Consider the following 23,237-nt stretch of genomic DNA (forward strand, 5'->3'; position numbering starts at 1 on the left):
AGCTTGAAGCCAGTTAATTCTTAAATTTTTTTCCAGCGTGCAGGCTTCCCATGACAACTAGACAGTAACTCATTTGTTAGCATTCATCACCAGTGACATGGCTCACAGGCTGACAACGATATGCGCCGCAGCCTGACTGACATGTACCTGCAGGCTGCGGCTTGTCAAGTCACATCTGGAATTTAACTTAAGCTCCTCTCTCATTTACCCTATAAATGCATTAGCAGAATCAAAGGTGGTGATTTTATTATTTGAGCACGGTACAACAGAGGCCGGCTCCTTACCGGCACTGGTGCGCTCCTCACCATGTACAGAATCACCTCTAGTGAGCACAGCACCAGGACTGGGGGTGGGGGCAGGAGATAGAATCATGGAATTGTTCAGGTCAGAAAAACCCTCTAAGATCATCGAGTCCAACTGTTCCCCCAGAACTGCCAAGCCCACTGTTGCCTAGAAAACAGAATAGAACTTCCCAACAATGTTAGAGTGAATATAAAAGAAAACCTTTACTTGAAAGCTTTCAGGTACACAATATGGTGAAAATTGTACATGGTATAGTAATTCTACAATTTTTATAAGGTTAGTTGATTAGTATACTTATCATATACTGTCCAATTAAAAGGTTAGTGGGTTAGGTAATAATTCCTGGGGTTTTGCTTCATTGGAAGCAGTCCAGAGGTTGCTTTTGCCCCACTCTTGTCAAGTCTGGTCCAGATTCTGGTTGGAAAAGAGAACCTCCTTGTAGTTGGCTCTCTTCTTGGAGTAAGACTAAACAATATTTAGGAATGTGTTTATAAGGTTAGCTTATTGTACCCAAACGTAGGGAGGAAAGACAGGAGAAATACTAGAAGCTACAGCTATGCTTAGCAATCTACAAAGCTACAAATATATGAAAAATATAAAAAGCTAAAAATCTTAGGCATCATTCTCCCCTAAACTACATCTCCATGTCCCTCCAGGAATGGGAACTCCACCGCTGCCCTGGGCAGACTGCACCAGAGCTGGACAACCCTTTTAGGGAAGAAATTTTCCCAATATCCAACATAAACTTCCCTTGGTGCAACTTGAGGCTGTTTCCTCTTGTCCTGTCACTTGTTACCTGTGAGAAGAGACTGACCCCCACCTGGCTCCACTCTCCTTTCAGGCAATCCCTGTGAGCATACAGAGCTCATTTCCATCTGTACTCCATTTATATCCATATTTCATTTAAATCCATATTTCAACAATGTCATTTGTTTTATAATATTTAGGTTGAGAGGTTCTGGCTCTTATTCTGCAAACAGCAATTTCCAATTATGACCCTTCCCCTTTTCAGTCATCAAGAGCATGCTACAATGCAGAGGTTCTTGAATGGATCAAGTTGCACAGCCATGATCAAATTAGATATTTGATGGCTTAGAACAGGCACTAAGGTTGGGGATCATAAAAACCTGGAATGCTTGGGGTTAGAAGAAACCTTAAAGCTCATCTCATTTCAACCCCATTGCCATGGGAAGGGACACCTTCCACTAGACCACCTTCTGCTAGACCTTGGTTGCTCTAAGCTCCATCCAGCCTGGCCCGGAACACTTCCAGGAATGGGGCTGCCACAGCTTCTCTGGGCAACCTGTGCCAGGGCCTCACCATCCTCACAAGGAAGAATTTCTTCTCAATACCCAATCTAACCCTGCCCTCTGTCACTTTGAAGTCATTCCCCTTAGTCCTGTCTCTCCAGGCCCTTGTCCAACAACCCTCTCCAGCTCTCTTGCAGCCCCTTTAGGCACTGGCAGGGGCTCTAAGTTCTCCCTGGAGACCTCTCTTCTCCAGGCTGAACACCCCCACCTCTCTCAGCCTGTCTCCAGACCCTGGAGCATCTCCATGGCTTCCTGTGTACTTGCTCCAACATGCTGACATCTTTCTTGATGGTGGATCACCTCACATATTTACAGACATCAGCAGTGGAATCCATGAAGCCCAGAGCAGCCTCTCATCACAGATGTGCTCACTCTCTACCACCCAAATCAATGAGCCTGAAGTTTCTCTCAGTTCACTAAGTAGTTTTGATCTTGTTTCAAGTGTGTGAGATGACCCATGATCTTCAGTACAGTTCCAGTGAGACATAATCTCCCTGTCTCATCCTCAGGCCTCTGTGGTGGTGCATCCTCTGCAGGCCACACTATGATCTGAGAACAGACAGTGTGATGCCGGGGAAAAGACACTGATCTAAATATCTGCTCCATGTTCAGAAGAGACATGTCTACACTCTCTTGCTACACTGCTCCTTAAGGCCACACCAGTGAGGACATACCAAGCAGGAGTGCCACAACAAGCCTGTAGATCCTTCTGGACCCCCTTAGGAGCACTGATAAGGCATGGAGCACAAAACGTATCCTGAAATTCCTTCAGCACCTCTAGGAAGGGCTGCTCAGCATGCCTAGCTCCAGTCCCACCTCTGCTTCAGAACTTGGACCTTTACCAGCCCTCTATGGCTGCAGCAAAATGCAGAGCAAGGGAGCAGTCTGGCTCCAAGAAAAGCCCTGTGAGGCCAATTGCATGGCCTTGGACAGCCAGAATAGATGCAGTTACAGGCCACCAGCCCAGGCTCTCCCACCTCTGGTCATTAGGTAGGTCAGACCTATCTTCGGCATCTGTCTGGCACTGTACCAGTGGAACACAGGGAGATGCGCCACATCCAGTCTTTCTAGCTGGGAAAGCTCTAGCACAGGTCACTGATCTGTGCAAAGTTCTTCTGGAAGATCCAGTGCTGGATTCCTCTGGAAACATCCTGCATCTCCACTACTTGGTGCTGCTGTGGTCAACCCAGTCATCAAGAGAACTGCACCAAACACCTTGAAGAGGAGGTCCCCATGAAAACAGGAGCTGCAGGATGGAAGACGGCAGGGCAGGTTCTGTCCTGTTTTATTGTGGGACCTGTGTTGACAACCTCCATGCTCCTAGAGATGGACATCTACCTACTGAACAGAAACCATCATAGAATCATGGAATCACAGCTTTTAAATCCCTCCAGGGAGGGGGAGTTCACCATTGCCCTGGGCACCCTGTGACAGGGCTGGACAACTCCTTTAGGCAAGAAATTATGTGCTGCAATTAAGCCTTTGACGATCTTGCCCTAGCAGCTGACTTACTGTGATCCTTGCAATTAGGGCTTCCAGCATCCCCACCAGGAAGCTGGGCCTCATGGATCACTCAAGTCTTCGGAAGCACAGGTTCTGATATGGTCAAACCACCCTTCTAGTACCCCATTTGCATGGCTATCATCACCAAAGAGATCCCTCTACTTCAATTTTAGCTCACAGGCTATGATATACCCTCAGGTCCCTGAATCGGCCTCATTTTAAGGGAAATGATCCCAAGTCCCAGTGTAGGACTTTAATCCACAACATTAGCCCATAAGTAAGCTACAGGTACCGAGGGAGTCATATGACTTGTCATTTCCTTGACAACTCCAGCCATCTGCCTTTCCTGCCCTCAGTGACTACATTGAAATGAGTGTTCTTCCCAGGCACTCCAACAGATCTCCTTGTGCTCTTGGATACTCAGGAAGCCCTCTCCTTTTCATTCACTGTCTACACATTCAGCATTCTTCTCTGGGAAGTGACCTTCTGTGAGAAGTTGAGCAGAGGACCACAATTGCTAGACGCAAGGTGGTCTGAGAGTGATGCAGCAGGTGGTGGCGGCAGAACTGCTCTGCTCTCCCTGTGAATTACCCTCTGCACCATATTCCCTGTGGTAAGAAACATTTTCATAGCTCTTATGATATATGGGAGGCTCAAGTTTACTAATAAGCACAGATATCATTGCTTCCTGGCAAAATCTGCTGTGCCAAAATCCTGGCACTAGTCTAATAACAACACATCACACATCCAGCCTCCCTTTCCAATCATCTTTCAATCTCATCTGCTTTTGGGATGTGCCGACCCCTCCAGGCACTTCTCCATCAGCTAGATGTTCCTGGAATCACAGCTATTGGTTGTACCTATCCTATCTGCAGGTAATGGGACATTCAAGCAAATTACCCTGTAGGAAAGGTAACAGCGACATGAAAATGCACAGGAACTGCACTCAGCAATTATACTCAAAGCATGTGAATGTCCCTGGAAAAAAGGAAGGGACTTGCAAAAGCGGGTGATTAAGGGGGCTCGAAGGGAGCTGGAGAGAGACTTTGGACAAGGGCCTGGAGTGACAGGACAAGGGGGAATGACTTCCAAGTGACAGAGGGCTAGGTTAGATGGGATATTGGGAAGAAATTCTTCCCTGTAAGGGTGCTGAGGCCCTGGCACAGGCTACCCAGAGAAGCTGTGGCAGCCCCATCGCTAGAAGTGTTCAAGGCCGGGTTGGATAGGGCTTGGAGCAGTCTGGCCTAGTGGAAGGTGTCCATGCCCATGGCAGGGGGATTGTAACAAGATGAGCTTTAAGACCCTCCCAAACCCAAATCATCCCATGATGAGTGAGTTTCAAACAGAGGATTCTCTGGCCCATACACTTTTTGTGTTCCTCCTCTTGCTGTGAGGCCTTGGGGCAGAACAACACCCCACTCCAGATCCTAGGAGTGGGATGCCACTGTCCAGCTGGGCTGCTCCAGCTTCCCTCTATAACTCACCTGTGCTCAACAGCCTCAACAAGCTGAGTTTTAATTTGCTGATCAAGTTTTGATTGGATTAGAGACAGAGCCTATTCATCAGCATGAATATAAATCTAAATTGACCCTGGTGATGACTCAGAGGGCAATGCTGAGCTAGAGTTGGCTGGGCAATTCAATCAATTGGGGAAAGTGCTTTCTGCTTGTAATGGCTGGACTAACATATTGTTCAATAAATAAATACATATATACAATACAGGGGGTGGGGAAATCAATGGTGAGGTGGCGGGAGGTGACTGGGGCTGCGTCAAGAGAGACGTTGTGCCTGGACCAAGGCGCCGGCAGCTGGGGTTGGTGAACCAAGAAGCCTGGTGATCCCCATGACCGTGTGTTATCAGCACAATGCAAACGCCTGGGCGGGTTTTGATATGCGGCTGCCCTGAGCTCTGGCAGGAGCCACATGTCCTGCCTGGACACAAAGAAGATCCTTGTGTGGTTATATCTTAACTGTGTAAAACTCAGCAGGGCAGGAGGGCTGGGAGGAGCTGCTGCTCAGATGAGGCTAAATGTGGATGTATGTGTCTTCCCAGGAGCATGTTTACATCTACCTATGGCACAGAAAGCCAGGCAGCCGCAGCAATCCCTCATGCTGTGATGTGTTATTATTGACCCAGATGAAAATGACTGACTCATCAAACAGGGATAAAAAGGGATTATGGAATCCAAAAAAGGGAAAAAAAGGGTGGTAATTGTTATATTGTTCAGTTTTCTTTAAGCGTGTGATGGGGTGAATCATGCTTCAGAGGCATTCAGAGGCAGGATGAAGGCACACAAGGGAGTTGAGGAGTGTTAGAAGCCCTGCTCCCTGCCTGGAGCAGTAAGAAAATGTGAAGAGAAGCCATTTCTGTGGCTTGGAGAAGTGCAAGAACCTGCTAAACCGACAATATCATATTGTGCCTGAGCTGCAAGACATCAGATGGTGTACATCCCTGAAAAGAAGGATGAGATGCGCTGCCAAGGCAGAGGCATGGGTAACAGCTGCAGGAACAGCCAAGTGGTCACCCAGAAAGGGAGTGGTTGAAAGCCAATGCCCCAGTTTGTAGGATCAGACCCTCCAAACATTCTGTCAATCACAGCTGAAACGCATGCCCAACTCCTCAGCTCTCTGACAGGTGATGCATTGGGCCATACCTTCTTCCCAAGGTACTCAGATATTTCTCCAGCTTCACTGCAGACAGCTCTGAATGACTTGCCTAAAGTGAAAGGAGTGAAAAAAACCCCATGGAACAGATGTATGTACCTAATATAGATAACAAGACTGCACCAGTTCATCATGTCACTGCCTGTAGACAGGGAACAGCTCCAGATCAGTCACCCTTCACCAATCTCAGAACAAACCCACTAGAATATCACTGTGCATGAGGAATTGTCATTACCAATATAAAACAGCCACACAGCACCTCCAATGCACATGTGGAAGAGGCACAGTTCCCAGCAATGTACACCAAGGCAAGGAACAAACTACTTCTTGACTCCTCTCCCTAAGGAGGGTTGGAGGAGGGCAGGGGATGGGACAAGGCCACGCTGGGCCAAGCTCTGCTGGTTCTGGTTCCATGGGAGAGCCTTTGACCCACAGCTCCTTTGATCTACACAGAAAGGCAGAGAAGGAAAAGCAGAGCTGAGGCTCAGGGAGGAGTCACTTGACATTGGTCATTCCCAGAAGAAAGGTGTTGAGAAGCAAAGGTGAAGAAATGCAAAGAGTTCCTGAAGAGGAAGGCAGAAGAAGAAAGGGTGTGCAGGAAGCCAAAGCTGAAAAGAGAAAATGAAGATGAGTAGATGATGTGGGCAAATGTCAAGAGGAATTTGGAGGCTAAAGCCCCCAGTGAAACAGGAAGACAAAGCTCAACATGACCTGACAGTGCGCTGTCAGAAACCCATGCCCTGGGCTGATCCCACAGTATGGGCAGCAGAGGAGGGGGCGATTCTGCCCCTCTGCCCCTCTCAGGTGAGAGCCCACCTGCAGTGCTGCCTCCAGCTCTGGGCCTCCCAAAATCAGAACAATGTGGAGCTGCTGGAGTGAGTCCAGAGGAGGACAAAATGATGCTCCAAGGGCTGGAGCACCTCTGCCCAATTAAGACATGGGTATTGCTGCTGCTGCTACTGTGAAAGCCATTATGGAGCCTAGCACAGGCTTGAACCTCTGAGAAAGGAACCCCTATGAGTGCACCCAGGTGCTCCTCCCCACCGCCTGAGCCATGTAGTAAACTTTGGAAACCCTAAAATCACAGAACCATTTAGGCTGGAAAACCCCTCTGAGATCATTGAGTCCAACTGTTCTCCGAGCACTGCCAAGGCCACCACTAAACTTTGTCTCGAAGTGCCACATCCATATGACTTTTAAATCCCTCCAGAGATGGTGACCCAATCACTGCCCTGGGCAGCCTCTTCCAGGGCTTGACAACATTTTCAGGCTTGGAATTTTCCCTAATAGCCAACCTCAAGCTCCCGTGGCACAATTTGAGGCTGTTTCCTTTTTTCCTGTCCCTTGTTCCCTGGGAGAAGAGACTCACCCCCACCTGGCTCCACCCTCCTGTCAGGCAATTTTACAGAGTGAGAAGGTCCTTCTGAGCTTCCTTTTCTCTAGGCTGATGCCCCCAGCTCCCTCAGCCACTCCTCATCAGACTCGTGCTCATGCTCTAGCCCCCCCTTCAGAATTGCTGCCCAGGGGTTGTGCTGATGCTGTGGAACAGGAGCAGAAGAAGGCTCCAGTGTTTTTTAGAACTACTCAAACTTATCCCATTGGGACTCAGACTTTCCATGCTGCTCTGTGCCTTAGTTTCCCCTTCCACACAAGTAGTTCTCTACCTCAGAGGAGGCTGAGAAGATTATTTGATATTTCACTGTGACTTTATTTCTGTGGTAATGATAAAAACTGGAGCAGCTGTATATAGAAAAGGTCACTATGCTACAAAATACAGACACACAGCTGAAGTCCTACCTGCTTTGGGGTTTCATTTATGATAGCTTTATTGCTTATTTTAACAAATGCACAAACCCTACAAAGCTCTGAGTGTGCATTTAATTAAAGATTAAATACTAAAAATATGCCAATGCTATAGTAATTCCCCCAGCAACGGGAATTACAGCATAAAACCTTTCTTTGCTCCTGTAAACATGGTCACAGCTAATGTGTCTTTAGCCCATGACCCAATTACTACCTGTATCATCATGGAGCCAAAGAATTTGGATATTGACTCTGTCTCACGTAAAACAGGAATCCTAAATGTCCCTCTCCACTAGATCCACCGCTGTATCTCCCCTCCCAGGAAGACACCAGTGTCCTCCTGGAGACCTATCCATGGGAATTTGTCTTAATGCCTCCCCACACTTTGGAAACAAGATATTTCCAAGAGGAAGATGATCATTGTTTTGCTGTAAAAAGAAAACATGGAACCCAAACTTGCCTTCCAGCACACAGGATTTCATCTTGTAGCTGATGGCAACTGACAGAAATCATTAAAGCAGTGCCTCTGGAATTAAATTAAACAGATGGACTAGGGCTGTCTAATTGGAAGAGTGAGGGCTGTGGAAATTGGGAAACATGACAAAGCTAAAGGACAGGTCACAGAAATCACCAGCGGCACAGCGGAGACTGAAAACATTGTTCTTCTCTGAAAAACACCTTTGGAAAGGCAGTAATCTGAGGATGAAGGCTTCCTTTTTCTTAGCTGAAAACAGTCATCTCAATTCCCAGCATCCCAGCCCTTCAAAACCATGCTGAGGAACCTGTGCAGGTATCAGCAGCAGTAAAAGAAGAAGTGGTGAGAGAGCCAGTAAGTTAAACATTGGAATGACCTTGATCTTGTTGCAGGCAAACAGTACCTGCAGGTTCTGCTCAGCCGGCTGCACCTCAGCCATCTCTGAGCCAGGGACAGCCCAGCTCACCTCTCCAGCAGCTGCTGCCCTGAGAAGCTAAGGACCAGAAGTCATAACAACGTCAAATCCACCACATCAGGTGGATTACACAGGAATTTGGACAAGGGGGGATGTCTTCACACTGACTGAGGGAAGGGTTTGATTAGATATAGGGAAGCAATTCTTCTTTGAGAGGGTGGTGAGGCCCTGGCACAGGCTGCCCAGAGAAGCTGCAGCAGCCCCATCCCTGAAAGCGTTCAAGGCCAGGTTGGCCAGGGCTTGGAACAACCAAGTCTAGAGGAAGGTGTTCCTGCCTGTGGCAGGAGGTGGAAGTGGATGTTCTTCAAGGTCCCTTCCAACCTGTGATTCTGATTGTGAGATCAGTTGCTGTGGCTGGAGAAAGCAGATTTAGAGCATAACCTTTTACAGAGGGACCACACTCTAAAAACAAAACCATCCTGCATCCTTGTGCCTCTGACTTCTCCCTTCCCCAGTACACCCTGGCCACAATGTCTAGTCTGAGTTACACAGTTCATCCTGTGGACTAGGTCCATTAGCAAACCATTTGTAAGGAATTTCAAACTCTCTGTGGGTCATGTTCCAGCTCAAGCATTTCCCACTCTGCATTGTGGACATTACAATTCTACAAACAGGATCGTGGGCCAAAACCTTGTCTAGCACAATGCCGGAGCATTGAGCAGACAGAATAAGTCTGGGTTGCATTTATGTTTGCCTCCATAAAGGACAGAATCAGAATCACAAAGGTGGGAAAAGACCTTTGAGATCATCAAGTCCAACAGTATCTAATTACTCTTCTGCTATATGGAGACAAGTTCTACTGAGCTTCAGGTATTCAAGGTCTTCTTAATTTTCAATTTAAGTCAGTATTCATCCAAAATGTGGGAAAAATAAACAGAATTTGCCCAACACAGCCAAAACCTTTTTCTTTTGGCCAGGTACACAACAAAGACAGATGTGGTGATGGCTCTGCCCTCTCAGCAAGGACCAGCCTGGAGTCCACACATTTTTTACTGTCAAGATGTTTTCATTAGCATTTCCACTTGATTTTAGGCCTGATTTTAGGTAATTATTGTCCCATGAACAGCCTTTCTCCCTGTCTCCCCTTAGCCTTTGCAACTCGGGAAGCCCTGTTCTGCTTCACCAGTCACTCGGAATGGTCAACAGTCGTCACACTCTGCTGCTGACCATTGTCCACTGGGAAAGGTGGGAGGCTCCCAAGCCCATCCCTTCATGGACAGGCAAATAACAGGGCCCGTTGCTGCTCGGACATCAAAGTTAAACTAACAGTCCCGAGCCCCCACCTCTGGGCCTGTCTTAAGGAGCTCCCTGAGGAGGTCACGACTTTCAGCTTGTCATAGCACACATCAAAGTTTGCACCACACACGAACTCAGCACATGGACTGGAATAGTGTCAGCCGAGAGCGGATATTCAGCCTTTGTGCACTGCTTTAATCCTGTGTTTTCCCAAGTAATTAAGCTTTTTTGCTTATGAACTTGTGACTAAGTAAAGCATCCCCAAGAGGTTGTAACATCAAAGCTCATTCTCCCGTCTGTCCCACATTTTCCAAAATTGGATTTCTTTTTCTCTTTTTTTTTTCCTTAAATAAAAAACCCTAATTGAATTTAGTTGTAGACTGAATATATTTAGGAGTGTCTTTAAAAGGTTACAAGAAGCCAGAGTGATCATCATGGGAACTGTGGAGCAAGGGCACAGCATTCAGCCTTTTTGCTCCAGAAAGGCTTGAATGAAAGCCCCAGCCCCACTAGTGAGAAGGGATGGGACATCTCTTACAGGAGCGATTTTGGCTGGTGGGGTACCCACCACAACAACATCCCACAGGTATGGGCTCATCCATGGCCAAAACCTGAGAGCTGCTGTGGAATGGCACCATCAGTTCAGCTGTACCATCTGCAGGACTGGGGAGCAGCCTGCCCTGGTCTGTCACACCACATACTGGCCATAAGGAAAGCAACAAGCTCCCTTGAGTTAAGCTCTACAACACATCCCAAACTTTATGGGAACTCTCTACAGAGCTCAGTATGGCTTTAGGAAAAAGTTGAAGTGAGTCAAAAGGATGTGAGATGCACGTACCTGGAGTTCCTGCTGATGGCTGCCACCATGAGAGCTGTCCAGCCAAGCTTGTGTCTTGTGTTCACATCTGCACCTTCTTCCAACAGCCTGGAGAGGGGAGAGATATGGTCAGGAAGCAGATGTGAAGAGAGCACCCCAAGTATCCTGGAGCTAATGAGGGAAAGCAGAATGTTTTACTGTGCAGGCACCTGCTCCAGCACAGCCCAGAAGACCCCACATGAAGTTGATTCAGTACAGTTCTCACACGTGACCAAACTTAAACATCCAGGTGATGGCAATCCCACTCCTTTCAAAGGGTGCAATGCCAACATCTTGTTTTCTTTCTTTCTTTATTCTATTTAGCCTAATTCCTGAAGAACCAATCAGCAGCAAAATGGATAAACCCAAATTTCAATGACATTTGGATCCTTTGGCTACAAAGCACCCATTAGGCTTCAGAAGCGGCTCAGTGGACCTCCAAAGCCCATGCCACCTGCAGATACTTTGCAGTTTTCTCATATAGCATAAGAACAAATAAGACAACCCACAAAAATACTAGGCACCAAATTATCCTCAGTGCTGTGTCTCCAAAATTTTCTCAGCTTTTGCAAGATAATGGCAAGGGACACATTCTTGCAACAGATAATTTAGCTCATCCTAAAATAAGTGCTGAACCCAAATAATATGAAATTATAGTTCTCTCTGCAGACCACAAGGAAAGGGGGAAGTTCAGAATTGACACACAAATTTTACAGTGCTCAAGTTAAATGAGACAAACTCTAAACCCTGCATGTTCAAGTCATAGAATCACTGAATGATTCACAGAAGGGTTTGGGCTAGAAGGGACCTTGAACACCATCTTGTTCCATCCCCTCTGCCATAGGCATGGACACCTTCCACTAGATCTGGCTGCTCCAAGCCCTGTCCAACCTGGCCTGGAATACTTCCAGGGATGGGGCTGCCACAGCTGCTCTGGGCAGCCTGTGCCAGGGCCTCACCACCCTCTCAAGGAAGAATTTCTTCCCAATATCTAATCTAGATCTCCCTTCTGTCAGTTTGAAGTCATTTCCCCTTGTCCTGCCACTGTCTGCCTGTGTAAAAGGTCCCTCTACACAACCAAATCCATTATTACAAACCCATTTTTCCTGCAGGAGCAAGGTGCTGCTGGTATCAAGGCAGGGCAGCCATGGGTCAGGCTTTAGAAAGCAAGGTGGACCATGCAGGAGTCAGCAGTTCTCTGCTCCTTGGCTTATCCTTCTCCCTTTTTGCAAATAAAGGCTTTTCCATCTTCCTTTCTGGGTGAGGCTGTCCCTGCACAGTGCATCTTTCACACAGGTGTAACAGGAAAGAGCTGTCAATAAACTTCCTGCTGGGAGAGCCACAAGTGAAGACACCAGCCATGTTCCACCTGTGCAAGCACCACACTTGAAGTTTCGAAATTCTGCCCAGAATCCCAGGCAAGGAAGTCAAGGTCAGTTGTGACTGCTTGCATGCACTGAACAAGTCAGATCTCCGCTCTAAGGACTTGGAGAGGTACACATCTGAACTCGGACAGCCTTTCCAAACTCCTTGCTCTTGGTCTGCTCTGGTGGCAACGCTGTCAGATGGTTAAGAGTGCTGGTATGGAATGAGTGAAAAGGAGGTAAATGAACCATATTCCTCTTCCTACAGCTGGACAGAAAAAAAGGAAAGCAGGAATGCTGGTCCAGGGAACACTCACAACTATACCTACGGTGTCTTGCCAACCTTCCTCCACCTCATTGGAAACCTTCACAGTGGTTTCACTAGAAACTTATCCCAAGGAAGAAATACACTCATATATACTGAGGTACCTGGGGTGTTCAACCTGAAGAAGCGAAGGCTCCAGGGAAAACTTAGAGCCCCTGCCAGGGCCTAAAGAGGTTCCAAAAGACCTGGAGAGAGAGTTTGGACAAGGGCATGAAGTGACAGGACAAGGGAGGATGGCTTCCCACGGACAGAGGGCAGGGTTAGATGGGATATTGGGAAGAAATTCTTGGCTGTGAGGGTGGTGAGGCCCTGGCACAGGTTGCCCAGAGAAGCTGTGGTTGTCTTATCCCTGGGAGTGTCCAATACCAGGTCGGGCAGGACTTGTGGCACTCTGGCCTAGGGGAAGGTGTCTCTGCCCATAGCAGAAGGGTTGGAACTAGATGGTCTTGAAGCTCCCTCCCAACTAAACCCTTCAATGCTATGATATATGGTATGGTAATCCTAAAGTTATATCCAACCAGCAATACCACTGCCTAAACTTTGGCTCATATCTTGAACACAGCTGAACACAGTTCACCCCACTGACTGGAGAAACTACCCAGATAAACATCACCTGAATAAAAAGCCTGTAATCCTCTCCAGTTGAACTACTTGCCTTATTTGACTGAGACTGGGGCATGAGAGCCAACAGGCAGATGGCTTCAGCCAAGCTCTACACAAAAGCATGTTGGTGAACTCTTCTGACTCAAGTGGTGGTATGACATACGGTTAATCGGTCTGGGTGGACAATTTGTCCACCCTTTTTTTGACAGAAGGCGTGGCCAGCACTGGTGTCCTGGTTCTGGATGCTCTGAACTCTTCATCAGGCACTTGGACAGAGACCTAACAGCTGAAAGAATAGAATCATAACTGGCAGCCTTCATTTGCAGCTCCCAACTGTGATTCAGGAGGCTGTGACCACTGTAAATGATCACAGCATTGACAGAAGGTTTATGCTCTCTTTACCGGGGTTACAAGCTGAAGTTTAATGGTAATGAACTATCTGGCAGGTCAACAACAGGACCTTGGTCCAAAGAAGTTTGATACTTGAGAACAAATTTTCACATAGAATCCATATCAGATCCAATTTTTATTTCTTTTTTCTATGCAGTTTAATATCTGAAGACCCACTCAGCAGTGTGATGGAGAGCAGGGATGATTCACCTACAGTCTTATGGGGGTTTGGATCTACTTGCCCTGCACATGACTAACACAGGTCAGGCGGCAGCTCCTGCATTATACAATGGTCCAGTAAACTCATCTGGGGAGTTGCACAAGACCAGCCTTGGTACCCCACAAGGTATGGCATAGAATTATGGAATCATTTGGGTTGGAAAAGCCCCTCTGAGACCATTAAGTCCAACCATTCCCCCAACACTGCCAAGCTCATCACTAAGCCATGTCCCCAGGTGCTACATCCACACATCTATTAAATCCCTCCAGGGATGGGGATCCCACCACTGCCCCAGGCGGCCTGTGCCAGGGCTGGACAACCCTTTCCATGAAGAATTTGTGAAAATATCCTTATGCTTTCTCCTTTGCCAGCACCACATCCCTGCAAGTGAACGCTAAGAGCATGTTGCCAGTTCTGCTGTCTGAAGAGCCCTCTCAGACAACAGTCTGCTGAAAGGAGAAATATTCCTTTGCAGCCCCAAAGCTTTCCATCCTGATGAGGCTGGATGTGCCCAGACACACAAGGGATAGCAGATTGCTATCTGCAGAGATCAGCTCCCGTTGCAGCTCCGCTTACAGAGGTGTTTGCACTCACAACAGAGATAAGACAGCCTGACTCAGACCCACGGCCACTGCTGGTCACACCATCACCTGCTCCAGCTGGAAGGACACTGCCTGCGGGAGAAATCCATACCACAGCTCCATCTGTGCCACCATGTGTGCCGTGTCCTCTGTGAAGGCACAGGGAGTTGCTCCCCCAGCTGGAAAGCTGCTCGCTCACTGCCACTACAGGAACCAATTCCAGCTCCTGCAGACCCTGAGAAGCCATTCCCACCGGCACCAGAGCTGCCAGGATGCTGCAACGGCAGACATCTTACTGTCTCCCCTTGATTCACCCCAACTGCTTCCAAAAATCCTTTCCCAGACATCGTGATGCCGAGTCCTCTTCCACTTGTCTCTCAGAGTGGTGTGGACCAACATGTCCAAGCTATTTCTGAATTTCATTGTATTTACTTGTCCATTTGAAAGCAGTAACATTCACATCACTCCCTTCCTACAGCATGTCAGTGTGACAGCCTATAGCCACAGAAAAGCCAGGAAATAAAGGCATCTTGATGACAAGGGAGAGGGAGCCTGAAAGAGGAACCCAGAAGGGGCAAGGCAACCCCAACACCAAAACTCTGCAGGTAAGAAGGCAGGATGGAGGCACACAAACCCCTACAGGCTGGGAACTTTTGCCTGGCAATAAAAGCCTTAAAGCCCAACACCAATCACCGATTAACATCCTCAGTAGAGTTTAATTAATGCAATTTTGTGAAGTATCAGCCCTATTTGCACTTGGCCATGGTATTTATATGATTTTACATTAAAGGGGCAGAGAGACCATCCTGGTCACCTTCTGCCAGCCACTGGGTTGCTCTGCTGCAAAGGGTCAGTCTTAATTTCATCTGTCATGAGATTTAACATTTCATGGGAGGGTTTGGACTGGAAGTGACCTTGAAGATCATCCAGTTCCAACCCCGTTGCCACAGCCAGGGACACCTTCCACTAGACCAGGTTGCTCCAAGCCCCATCCAACCTGGCCTTGAACACTTCCAGGGATAGGGCAGCCACAGGGATGGATATTTCTTCCCAATATACAATCTAACCCCGCATTGTGTCAGTGTGAAGTCCCCCTTCTTCTGTTACATTTGTTCTCTCATAAATGGGACCTGCAGTGAAACTCTTCAGCATCTCCCTGTGAGACAAAGACAGGACATCAGCCTTTATTTAAAATAAAAATATGACATTTTAAACTAAAATGTGAGAGATTTACATTAGATATTGGGAAGAAGTTCTTCCCTGTGAGGCCCTGGCACAGGCTGCCCAGAGAAGCTGTGGCTGCCCCATCCCTGCAAGTGTTCAAGGCCAGCTTAAAAAGGACTTGGATCAACCTGGTCTAGTTGGAGGTATCCTTGTCCATGGCAGAACGGTTGGGACTAGATGATCTTTAAGGTCCCTTCCAACCAAAGCCATTCTGTTATCCTGTGATTTTAGAATTCTCAAGGCACTTTGGAGTCACTGAAAAATATCTGTAAACTCACTGAAAGGCTTTTTTCTCTACAGACACAGTGGAAGGACATACTGAATAATGAATTATCTCCATTCCTTAAAAAAAAAAAAATCCTAGTCCGGTAGTCAAACCTGTTTAACCATTGTGCATCCAACAGGAAGGATGTTGGAGCCGCTCCTGTGGGATTAGGTTACAGTTTGGAGCAAAGGTACTAGGATCAGTCAAGTAGTTTTCCATTCAGGAATCTAGATCACCATAAGCATCTGGAATGCCACATCACTGAGCCCAGTGAGAGAATTACTCGTATCACATCATCTACCATAATATGCATTGACATTTCATTTAGGAGCTGGATTCCTTTTTTTTTTTGTTAAATCATTGCAGGATGCTCAGCAACTTAACAGATTTTCAGACAACTGAACTTTATGTTCAGGGTCTTCAGGCCCATCACTTACTTTTTCTCTGCCTGATTTAATGATATGACAATCAATAAAGCCACGACCACTGCTCTGATCCCAGACAGCCAAATGTATTTACCAGCAGGAGTATTTTATTTTAATTAAATAAAATCCTCTGATCAATGTTTAGGATGTTTATCCACATTTTAACCAAGTAAGATCCAGGACACTCACCTCCTAAGGAGTTTCTCACATGGATACAGCTCTATTAGCGCCATTTCCAGTGTTCTCAAATGACAAACTGTTCCTTGACTGCAGCAGTGCCACCAAGGTGTCCCTGCCCATGGCAGGGGTTGGACGAGATGACCTTTAAAGGTCTCTTCCAACCCTAACTCTTCTGGGATTCTGTGACTCAAGACCCAGTCAGGAGAAGAACCCCAACTCAGAGATGGTGCTGTTTCTGACTGGGGAAGTACTCATAATTAAGGGATTCCAGTTAAACTTTTTTTTTTTTTAACGGTTTCAGGGCAGAAAGCAGACAGAAGGCAGGGTTAGATTGACTGTTAGGGAGAATTTTTGCCCTGCAGGGGTGGTGAGGCCCTGGCACAGGCTGCCCAGAGAAGCTGTGTCTGCCTCATCCCTGGAAGTGTTCAAGGCCAGGTTGGATGGGGTTTGAAGCCACCTGGTCTAGTGGAAGGTGTCGCTGTCCATTGCAGAGGGTTGGAACTGGGGGTGAGCTTTAAGGTCCTTTCCAACCCAAACCACTCTGTGATTCCCTGATTCTATGAACATCACTGTCTGCTCTGGAATTTGCTGGAGGAATCTGGGCAGAGCAGCACCCACTGCTTTGTGCATATGCTCTATTTTACCTCGAGACAGCAGCTCCCAAAGCTTCAGCACTTTGATCCCTACAGAAGAGATAAAGAGCCCACGTCGGCAGCGATGAGCCTTCTCCCCCCACTGCCCCCGGACAGATGTGCCTTCTATTCACCCCGCCACTGGGGTTCTGGGTGACTGACTCAGTGACACTGCTGAGCCCAGAGGGCATGTTTGAGTTTGTGCTCAGTGCCGGGAGCATGCCCAGCACTCCCTCCTGACAGGTGGAGGAAGAGGAAGCTGGAAACTTGAACTTTTGCAACAACAATAGCTTCTGTTTCTCTCAGCCCTGTCCCAATATGTCACTGTTTAACTGCAGAGTGGGGGACCCTCTCAGATGTGCTCACCCTCTTGGGAATTGCCCTCTGCTTTGCAGAAAAAGGGGGGAAGAAAAACATCCCAACTGAACAATTTCTCAGAACACGAAAGCACAATCTCTGCTAGAGGCCAGGGAAAGGATCTGCCTGGACAGGAGGACACAGCAAGCTGCTAAAACCCCTTTGATGCAGCTGCTTCTTCTTGCATAGAGCTCACGGCTGTTTCTCACCCCTCACCATCATTCCAGGGCCAGTAACACACCATGGTGTTCCGTGAAAACATATGGACTGGCACAGTGGGGGGCAGGGTAGATGCAGATGAGATGGGAAGACAAAGCAAGGCAAGGCAAGGCAAGGCAAGGCAAGGCAAGGCAGAGAGGAATAGCATTTCTCTGCAGCTCTCAAGGCAGGAAGGCTGCTCCCAGGACATGGGGGATCCTGAAGGAATCCTGGTAACCCTAACACTAACAGCCAAACAGGCCATGTGGAGAGACCAGTGGCCAAGGAGAAACTCCTGGAAATAAGTTTTCAAAATCAAAGGGAAGCTCTTATAAGGCCAAATTTCAGGAAGTAAAGCAAACTCCGAAAGGACAGCAGGTCTGGAGGCACAGAGGATGGGCAAAACCACCATAGGTGAGAGCACACAAAGTGGGGAAAGTCAGAGATACAACCCAAGCATGAAAAGACTAATACAGACATGCAAGTAGCTGTGGCTGCCCCATGCCTGTAAATGTTCAAAACCAGGTTGGTTGGGGCTTGGAGCAACCTGGATTAGTGGAAGATGTCCCTGTTCATGGCAGAGGTCTGGAACTGGATGAGCTTCAAGGTGCCCTCCAACCCAAACCCTTCTGTGATTCTACAGCTGGCATCACCAGGTTTGGAAGAGAATGTGAAACCTTACACGGAGTAGCCCCAGTTCAGTCACCCTAATGCAACAGCTGAGCTGTGTGCCAGAAAAATACCCCACCAGCCTGCCAGCCTGCTCTGGCAGAGGCCAGCAGCAAGTGGGAAAAAACCCTGAGTCATCACTGTTTGCAGAGGGATTTGAGCATAATACACTAACTTCTGGCAATCCACTTCCACTGGAGGTGGCTTATGTTACCTGCTCAACTTACTCTGCACAGGTCCAAACTCAAGTGTCAAGACTCCCTCACAATCAACAACATTCATAGTTTATGTGCTGTGTAAGCAAGCACTCGGCATGTTTTTAACCTGCTGCCTGACATCTTCCAAGGTGCCCCTCAGCTCCTGAGCTGTGAGGAAAGTGGAATAATTGCTCCCCTGGTTGTACAGGCCACATCCATGGTGGTGGACTGCTTCTCCTCCAAACCCAGAGCTGCTCAGAGAGGCTATCCTGCACTCAGCCCTGCTGATAAACACCTCCACTAACTGGAATTAACCCTATGATGGTTCCTAGATACATTCCACACATCCAGGAACTCCCACACATCCAGGTGTGTTGGTGTCTGCTTCTAGAGAGAGGGATCTGGGATTTAAGGGCTTTAAAGCTGTTTGGGAAAGAACCATGAGATCTCCTGTCTTCCATGGTTGGCTTGGTGCCAACAGCAGTGACACTGCTCTGTGACTCAATGTGCAAACCCAAACAATCCTGTGAGGCCAAAATACACCAAGAAACAGATTAAAAAGGGCAGTTTTCCAGCTATGTAGTACAGGAAAGCACAGCACACACAAGTCTCCCCCAATACTTCATTGCCAACATGAAGAAATCTGGGCTGTTGTATCTGCTCTGAATTCCCAGAGCCGCAGGCCAAATCAAACTCAATAACCAGTAACAAAACTTCCACTGAAACCCAGTCCTGGATAATTTGGCCATTTAGGAGAAAAGATGAAAGGGGACATTTACATGATAAACATCTTTTCTTTCTAAAAACCCCAGATATAACTCAGATACACACAGACAAATGCAGGTCCAACATCATATAAACATGGAGCAATGGAAATACATGTAATTATAAATCATCTCCCTGCTGAAGATGTGTCACAGCTATTCAGGGCCAAGATAAAGTACATGATGGCTAGTGGCCAGAGGCCATCATGCTCCAGGAGCCAATGACATGACTCTTCTGCTCACCCTACAAAGCATTCAGGCATCCCTCGAGCCTCAGCCACAACACTCACAGTTATTCTGTGAGAGAAAATGCTTCAACAGGTACAACACGGGATACCTGCTCCCATAAAGGCCCACCTCCTCCACACAGTGTCTTCCAATGATCTGATGTTCCAAGTAAGCAAAGCCTGACTACCTACAGAGGGATTTTTTACCCAGCCTCTGAATTCAAATGCAGTCTCTGAATTCTTTAACGAATCCTTGAGCCGGGAAGCAAACAGAAGGTGCTGCTGTACCCCCAGTCCACTGCCCAAACTGGAGAGAATTGAAAAGGTTACAGTTGGGAGAGACCTTAAAGCTCATCTTGTTCCTACTCCCTCCCATGGGCAGGAACACCTTCCACTAGACCAGTTGCTCTAACCCCTGTCAAACCTGGCATTGAACACTTCCAGAGACAGGGATGGGGGAAATCTTGCTCAATGAGCTCTGCTGCTTACAAACAGGGGAGAAGAGACAAGCACAGTCTGGAGGAAGCAGCACTGTGATGAGTCAGAGCCAAGATGAGTGGTGCTGCTTGAAAACAGAGAGATCACTGTTTGGGGCAATCAAGCCTGACTTAGTAGTTTCTGCATCTCCTCCACCTAAAAAATCAGCTTGAGGAGAGCAGACTCAGCTGCAGCGACTGACACAGAGCTTCCTGCCCCACTTCCATGTCCGTCTGGACCCCTGTGAGAGCAGGAGAGCACCTGGTCAGCTCCAGATCTCATTACCACACAGACTTGGGTGGCTGCCTGCTGTTAGGAATGAGGCTGATAACAGGCATCTGACACATACTCTGTGTCTCCATGAGTCACAGTTGCACAGTGCTGAGGAAAACACTGCTCCATCATGGTTATCTGGTGAGAAAACTGCTAAAAGCCTGTGCTTTTGGGGTGGCTTATTAGGAGACAAAGCTGGAACACAAAGAATCAATATTATTACTGAATATCAACACAAGTGGGATTGAGGTGGGCATTTTTTATAGCTTTGTTTCTTGCTTTCCCTCCAAATGCACAGAACAACTGAGGCTGAGGGAAATTATCTACATTAATTAGGTATTATCTTCTGTGCTGGCTAACAGCATGAAGGGCTTGGAGGGAAGAGCTGGTTTGCCACATGCTCCAAAGGGGATGCTCTCAGAAGTTAACACGTTCTTTCACCTCAATGAAAAATTCAGCCTGGTTCCCTGCATTAAACAAGTGGTTAAAGATGAGAAAACTTGTCTGGGAGCTCAGAGGAGCTCAGGGAGATGCAATCCTACAGCAGAGGGGTTGGATCCAGCCTGTGGATTTGCATTCTTCCCACAGCAATACAAACATGTGTGTTCCAGTGAGGTCTGTCTGGTATGCCTGAAAGGCCTGTTCATTCTCAACAGAGTTAAAAATCACTGCTTGGAACAATTACAGAATCATAGAATGGTTTGGGTTGGGAGAAACCTTAAAGTTCAGCTAGTTCTAACCCCCTCTGCCACAGGCAGGGACATCTTCCACTAGACCTGATTGCTCCAAGACCTGTCCAACCTGCCCTTGAACACTTCCAGGGATGGGGCAGCCACAGCTGCTCTGGCCAGCCAGTGTCAGGGACTCACTACCCTCACAGGGAAGAATTTCTTCCTAATATCTCATCTAACTCTGCCCTCTATCAGTTTGAAGCCATCCCCCCTTGTCCTGTCACTCCAGGCCCTTGGAGTCCCTCTCCAGCTCTCTTGCAGCTCCTTTAGGCCCCGGCAGGGGCTCTAAGGTCTCCCTGAAGCCTTCTCTTCTCCAGGCTGAACATCCCCAGCTCTCCCAGCCTGTCTCCAGAGCAGAGGGGCTCCAGCAGCCCTTGGAGCATCTTCATGGCCTCCTCCGGGCTCACTCCAGCAGCTCCACATCCTTCTTATGATGAGGGCTCCAGAGCTAGAATCAGTACTTCAGGTGGGGTCTCATGATCTTCTTGGTACCTCCTACCCTCTCTCACATGGCCATTTTCTACACTTTAGACTAAAAGATTGCATTTCCTAATCACTATATTCTCATGCTTTCATGTGCAGAGGGTCATGACCAGCTGTCAGCTGAAGAAGGCACTTGGAAAAGGTCAGCACCCCCCTTCAAACAAGCCTGAAGCTGTATTAGAAATACCATCCTCTCAGCCTCCCCTCTCCTGACTCCCCAGGGGACAGTAGTGTGAAGGGAGGACAGGTCATGTTCCATGGATGGTGCTGCCCAGCTGGATTGTCACACTCCTGCCCTGTCAAGGCTCAATTTGAACTTTGCCCCTTGCAGGTGGAGAGAGCACTGAAGGCAAGGCTCTGTCTCCTCTGTCAGCTCTGCAGTAGCTCTGGCAATCCTGGGCTCTGGAGGCTTGTTGTCAAGAGATGCATGGAATCAGAGAGTGGTTGGGGTGGGAACTGACTTCTGGAGATCACCTTGTCCAACCTTCTCCTTAAGGAGGTTCACCCACAACAGGCTGCACAGGGCTGTGTCCAAGTGGGGTTTGAATATCCCCAAGGAAGAAGACTCCACAGACTCTCTGGGCAGGCTGTTCCAGTGCTCTGTCACATTCACAGTACAAGGTTCTTTCTCATATTGAGATGGAACTTCCTGTGCACCAGTTTCTCCTGAAGCCCCTTGTCCTGCTGCTGGGCACCATTGAGCAGAACCTGGTCGATTCTCTGACAACCTCCCTGCAAACACTGACAGACAAGGATGAGCTCCCCTCTCAAGTCATCTCTTCTTGAGGCTGAACAGCCCCAGCTCCCTCAGCCTTTCCTTGTAAGAGGGATGCTTCAGTCCCCTCATCATGTTTGAGGCTGAAACTGCCTGCAGCAGGGCGAGTCAGTAGTTTTCAGCATTCATGCTTTTCGCACAAGCAAAGGCATGTGCCAAGCAGAGTTAGGCAAAAAGCTTCAAACAGTGGAAAGGCTGCCAGACCCACAGGGAACAGGATGGGAAGGAAGGCTCTGGAGAGCCTTTGCAGAGGAATCTGGACAGGCTAGCTCAATGGGTTGAGGCCACTGTATGAGGTTCAATAAGGTCAAGTGCTGGGTCCTGCACTTAGATCACCACAACCCTGTGCAGAGCTACAGGCTGGGAGCACAGTGGCTGAAAAGTGCATGGCAGGAAAGGCTCTGGGGGTGCTGGCTGGCAGCGGCTGAATGTAAGTCAGGTGTGCCCAGGTGGGCAAGAAGGCAAATGGTACCCTGACTTGTATCAGCTACAGTGTGGCCAGCAAGCCCGACGCAATGACTGTTTGCTTGTACTAGGCACTGATTAGGTACCTCAAATCCTGTGTGTGGTTCTAGGCTCCTCATGACCAGAAAGACTTTGAGATGCTGGAGAAGGGCATCCAGAGAAGGGCAGTGGAGCTGCTGAAGGGTCTGGAGCAAAGGGGCTGATGAGGAGTGGCTGAGGGAGCTGGAGGGACTCAGCCTGGAGAAAAGGAGGCTCAGGGGGGACCTTCTCACTCTGTACAACTCTGAAAGGAGGATGTAGCCAGGTGGGGGTCATGCTCTTCTCACAGGAGAGGAAACGGCCTCAAGTTGTGCTATGGGAGGTTTAGGTTGGGTTTGGAAAAATTTGTTCATGGAAAAGGTCGTCAAGCTCTGGTGCAGTGATGGAGTCCCCATCCCTGAAGGGACTTAACTGACATGTAGATGTGGCACTTGGAGACATGGTTTAGTGGTGGGCTTGGCAGTGCTGGGGGATTGGTTGGACTCAATGACCTCAGAAGGCTTTTCCAACCCAAATGATTCTGTAATTCTGTGACAGAGCACAGAAACAAAGGGAGAAGCTGTAGATGTGCAGCCCAACAGGATGGCATACAGCCACCAGCCCTGCCCTGACCAGCTGGAGCACAAAGCATCCCTCTTGCTGTTCTGCCTGGCCAGGCTCACAAATCACCCAGACATCCCTAAACAGCAGCTTCCTGCAATTACAAGCAGCAGAACACATGTGCCAATTAGCTGCACACCAATATCCT

The 23,237-nt window shown here is 48.1% G+C and overlaps 1 protein-coding gene across 1 annotated transcript in view; it reads right to left on the minus strand.

Moving 5' to 3' along the window:
• CLPB (ClpB family mitochondrial disaggregase) overlaps nt 1-23,237 on the minus strand; it is a 74,266-nt gene that overhangs the window by 48,176 nt on the left and 2,853 nt on the right. The window contains exon 3 of the mRNA XM_069023660.1: nt 10,608-10,694. Coding sequence (XP_068879761.1) covers nt 10,608-10,694 — 87 coding nt within the window. The remainder of the gene's footprint in view (nt 1-10,607; nt 10,695-23,237) is intronic.

This window comes from Aphelocoma coerulescens, chromosome 1 (genome assembly GCF_041296385.1).
Source record: "Aphelocoma coerulescens isolate FSJ_1873_10779 chromosome 1, UR_Acoe_1.0, whole genome shotgun sequence".
Taxonomy (NCBI): domain Eukaryota; kingdom Metazoa; phylum Chordata; class Aves; order Passeriformes; family Corvidae; genus Aphelocoma; species Aphelocoma coerulescens.